The 4,778-nt window shown below is 36.1% G+C and overlaps 1 protein-coding gene across 1 annotated transcript; it reads left to right on the forward strand.

Moving 5' to 3' along the window:
- Positions 1-1,922: 1,922 nt before the first annotated feature.
- Positions 1,923-3,923, forward strand: EXL3 (EXORDIUM like 3). Its single transcript, XM_022881932.2, has one exon. It carries the CDS (start codon positions 2,740-2,742, stop codon positions 3,754-3,756), a length of 1,017 nt encoding a protein of 338 aa, XP_022737667.1. The 5' UTR covers positions 1,923-2,739; the 3' UTR covers positions 3,757-3,923.
- Positions 3,924-4,778: the final 855 nt, after the last annotated feature.

The raw sequence follows: 4,778 nt of genomic DNA on the forward strand, positions 1-4,778 counted from the left end.
TTTATTTGTGGAAGTTTCATATAAAACGTAGATCGGTCACATAGATAACCTACATGCCTAATAAAAGAAACAGCATAACATTTTCTTAATAATCATTTCATTTTAGACAAGTAAACTTTGCACTATTCAAATCATCCGAGTTAAATTTTAAAGTTCAAATTAAGAAACATAGCATCGATGAGCGTAGATTCTAAAACCTTACCCAGTTTGTATTTACATCGTTTGGTCTTCTATTGCTTTCTTCCTATGTATTTTCTGCTATAACCAGACATGGAGAGGTCCGGTTTATAATAATAATAAATAAAAAAAAGGCTGAAGCCATGAAACATCCTAGACGTGATAGGAGTTGTCAATAAGGATCTATGACGCTTTTATTTTGTATTTTTCCTATGTTCTTTTTTTTTCCGAAATAAAAATTGTTTCCTCTATTTTCTTCACCATTTTGGCTTCTACCCCAACCCTATCCATGTAAGCACTCATTTAAGCAATGAAAATTCAAGAATGCCCTTCGTTTAAAGGATTCTCCTGCTTTATGAAGCCACAAAAAGGGCCCAGTCGACACAATTTGTACAGCGCAAGAGGCCAGAAGGGGGGGTGTTAACGTAAATTAGCCGAAAAGTGACGGACTGATATGGACGGAAATGCCAACGGGGCAACACTCTTCTATGCCGGAGTTATGGAGTTAGCATTCTTCTTTTTTTTTTTTTTTTTTTGATAAAGATAATAGGACAACGGATTGCGTTTTTAGTTGAGGGGTACAAACATGACTATCAATTGTATTCCTCTTCGGTCATAAAAGTTTAGTTTGTAATATTAGTTGTTAGAGTACGTAGATGGCAGATGATGAAATTTACAATGCTTGAATCCTTGAAGGCTATACATATAATAGATAAAAAGGGTTTGAAAGCATACAAAAACCCCTAATATGCACGCATGGAGTTAAATGAGGTTGTTTGGTCATAAATTGCATCCCCAACAACTAGAAGAAGTAGTCATTCATCAAGATTTATGGTTTAACATATTAATTAGTTGTAGAAACGATTACAGTTTTAAATATAGTAAATACTTAAATACATAGCTTTTTTTTTTCCCCCTTTTTAACTAAAATGATTTAGTTTTTTATAGTGCCTTTCAAACGTACTTATTTTATTCTTCGTTTTTTAAAATATCTTCAAAAGCTAATTTATCATACGCAGATGCTAATCCAAAGGGAGTAGACTTGGATTATGATTCCTGAATTATTTTTTTTACAGCATTTTAGTATAACAATTCAGTCCACTGAACATCATTCTTGATCCTTCTTTCTCTATGAACTTCAATCTTAATTTGATTTTTTTTAATCTTATATTTGACTTCGCCCTTGATCGTAAGTAATGAGATTTCATGTGCTTTAAGTAAATTTAATATCATGAAGAGTGAAGACAAATAGAAATTATAAAATTAAAAAAAAAAGTGGCCAAAAGGGTTAATGCAAATAACAATGTCTCTACTTTTGATACACCCGATTTTAGAAACACTAGTAATACTGGTATGTTTGGCCTTTGAGAAAATTTACTCTAATTTTAAACATTTCAATTTTAAGTATAATCATCTCAATCTATAGCAACCTATTCACTTCCATATTTACAACTTTGATCCCTTTGTCATATTCATTTAATCAAATATGTAATACATGAAATAAGCTTTTTTTTATTTTATTTTATAAAAATAGATTACAGTTTAAAAAGAGAAAAATATATTAAATGTTATATTTTATAAATACCGTATAAATTAACTCATCTAATCCTTCAAATTCAAATATTTATATTTTTCACTTCCTAATAAATGGCTCAACTAAATATCCTAAATGTAACAAATATGTATTAACATGTTAATAGCAGTACCAAAATACCATTAAATTTACATCGCTAATCTAAAGTTTGAAGCTTTTTTTTTTTTTTTCGGGATGGCTCAAATGTGGCTTATAGTAATAGGTAAGAGTAAGCTAGCAACTATGGCTCTGTGGGACTACAAAGCCGTGGGACTGCGACTGTGAAGGTCCCCCGTAGACAAGGCTGCGGAGATATGAGCAGCTGTAGCTCAAGATAAAATCTGATTTGGTAAACAGCACCTGACTCCACTCTGCCTCTCATCTAGTTTAGCCACGTGGCCAGCCATAGACAAGGATGCATCTCCGGTTGGTAGCTCCATAAAATGCAGTGTTCATCTCCAGAGGGAGCCCCCTCCCTCGAAAATCCGTGCATACAACTTACAAACCATAAAACCACTCAATCCTCCAATGTTTTCCCGCGCTATTAGTAGCAAACCGTTGATCAGATCATTTGGCCAAAGAAAAAAAAGATCAGATCAGATCAGATCAGATCAGATGACGGTGATGATCATCATGGCCCACTTTTTCCCCATAGGCCCCACTTTGCCACCCTCGCCTCACCTCCCCTCTTCAGTCTGCACTCTTCACTTTAAAGAATCTATCTGTCCTCCATTACCCGCATATCAATGCCCCATAAAATTTCTAAAATCCATTTCTATTTTTTTATTTTTTTTTCCTTTTCAAAATACCCTCAAGTAAAATTCAAAATATTATATTTTATCAGTAACTTTTTTAAAATTAAATCTCTGAATTCCCTCTCTCACTCTCTCTCTGTTATTTATATACACTCCTAATCACCATCACAAGCGCTTGAGTACTATACCTCCCATTTCCTTTTTTTTCCACTCTTTGAATCCCCTTAAAAAAAAATGCACCGGAATCCGGTGCTTCTCAGCTTTATCCCAGTTTCTATACTGCTGATAGCAACTCCGGTCATCGGATATCGTCCATGGCCCCACTTAAAATCCAACAGCTCCGATTTAATGTTCGGAGGCTCCAAGAAATTCGAGGGCTCATCAGAGTTCGTCAACATGAGATACCACATGGGCCCAGTGCTCACAGCCAACATCACCATCCACGCAATATGGTACGGCCGGTGGCAGAAATCCCAAAAGAAGATAATCCGCGAGTTTATCAACTCAATCTCTGCCGACAATGCCAAGCACCCTTCGGTTGCTGGGTGGTGGAAGACCGTACAGCTTTACACGGACCAAACGGGGGCCAACATCTCCCGTACGGTGCGCTTGGGGGAAGAGAAAAACGATCGTTTTTACTCGCATGGGAAATCCCTCACGCGCTTATCAATACAGTCCGTCATAAAAAGCGCGGTAACAGCGAGTACGAAACCGTTGCCGATAAATCCCAAGAGTGGGCTTTACCTCTTGCTCACATCCGATGACGTGTACGTCCAGGATTTTTGCGGCCAAGTGTGTGGGTTCCACTATTTCACATTTCCATCCATCGTGGGCTACACGCTCCCATACGCATGGGTGGGTAACTCTGCCAAGCGTTGCCCGGGGCTATGCGCCTATCCCTTCGCCGTACCGGAATACATGCAGGGGTTTAAGCCATTAAAATCACCCAACGGTGACGTGGGAGTGGACGGGATGATAAGCGTGATCGGACACGAGGTTGCTGAGCTGGCAACCAACCCATTGGTGAACGCTTGGTATGCCGGCCAAGACCCAGTGGCTCCCGTGGAAATAGCGGATTTATGCGAGGGTATTTATGGCACTGGAGGTGGTGGGTCTTACACGGGACAGCTATTGAACGATAAAGAGGGTGCCACGTATAACATGAATGGTATCAGACGAAGGTACTTGGTTCAGTGGCTTTGGAATCACATCGTGAGTTACTGTACTGGGCCTAATGCTCTTGATCAGTAATTTTTGGGTTTCTGTTATTGTTTTGCCATGTTGTCTTGTCTATGTCGTTTTTCTTTTTGGGTCTGGGTTTTGGGTGACTGTTGATGCATGATTAGTTAAGGTAGTTAAGTTTGTTAAATATGTACTTTTATAATAACTATTCCTAATATACTATTTTTGTATACCAATACGTTGTGCTTCAATGCCCGCCTTCTTTTCAAACTACTCCCATCGATTGAAAGTTATCAAACCAAAATTATATAGCTTGTAATTGTACATTTATTTCAGGCCTTGACCCTTTCTTTTGAAAGGAAAATGAAAAAGATTTTTGATTGCGAGACGGTAAAATTTTGGGGGTAGTGGGTTCGATTTTGATGTTATATGGACTTTGCTGTTTCTCCAGAATATCTGCTGCGCTGACAGCGCTGTGCAACCATGTCTACAAAATCAACCAACTTCAGGGCCCACCATTCTTATTTTCCTTTGCTTTTTTTTTTTTTATCTAAGGACTTTATTGGGATTTGCGCCGTGAGGCTTATGATGACGTGAATTTTCTTTTTCTTTTCTACTAATTTTTAAAGTTTTAAATGAATTAAAAAAAAAAACCCCTTTCAGTTTACGGTCTTCCTCTCGGTAACGTACGATTTCTGTAAACTTGCATCAATAAGATTATGAAATTTTATTTTAAATTGATTATATTTATTAATTTTAAAGATGAGTTAATAAAATCGAGGTGTTAAAATTATTAATATTTTAATAAGTATTTGTCATTCAATTCATAGTTCATCCAAGTAAATCAAGTATATTTTTTTATACATTACACTGGTTAACCAATAAGATTTTAGCAAAATCCAGAATATTTGATAATATCAAGGCTCTCGTTATATTAAAAATAAATAAAAAATTTTATAGTTTTACTTTTAATTATTTAAGAAAAAATTGAGCTTGTTTTCATGTTTTAGCTAAATTTTAAGGTTTAATAATTTAAAACCAAGTTTAATTGATATATACATCTCTTTACAAAATTATACTTAAAAGTTTGG

The sequence above is a fragment of the Durio zibethinus genome, chromosome 11 (genome assembly GCF_047325235.1).
Source record: "Durio zibethinus cultivar Kanyao isolate XHJ-2024 chromosome 11, ASM4732523v1, whole genome shotgun sequence".
NCBI lineage: Eukaryota > Viridiplantae > Streptophyta > Magnoliopsida > Malvales > Malvaceae > Durio > Durio zibethinus.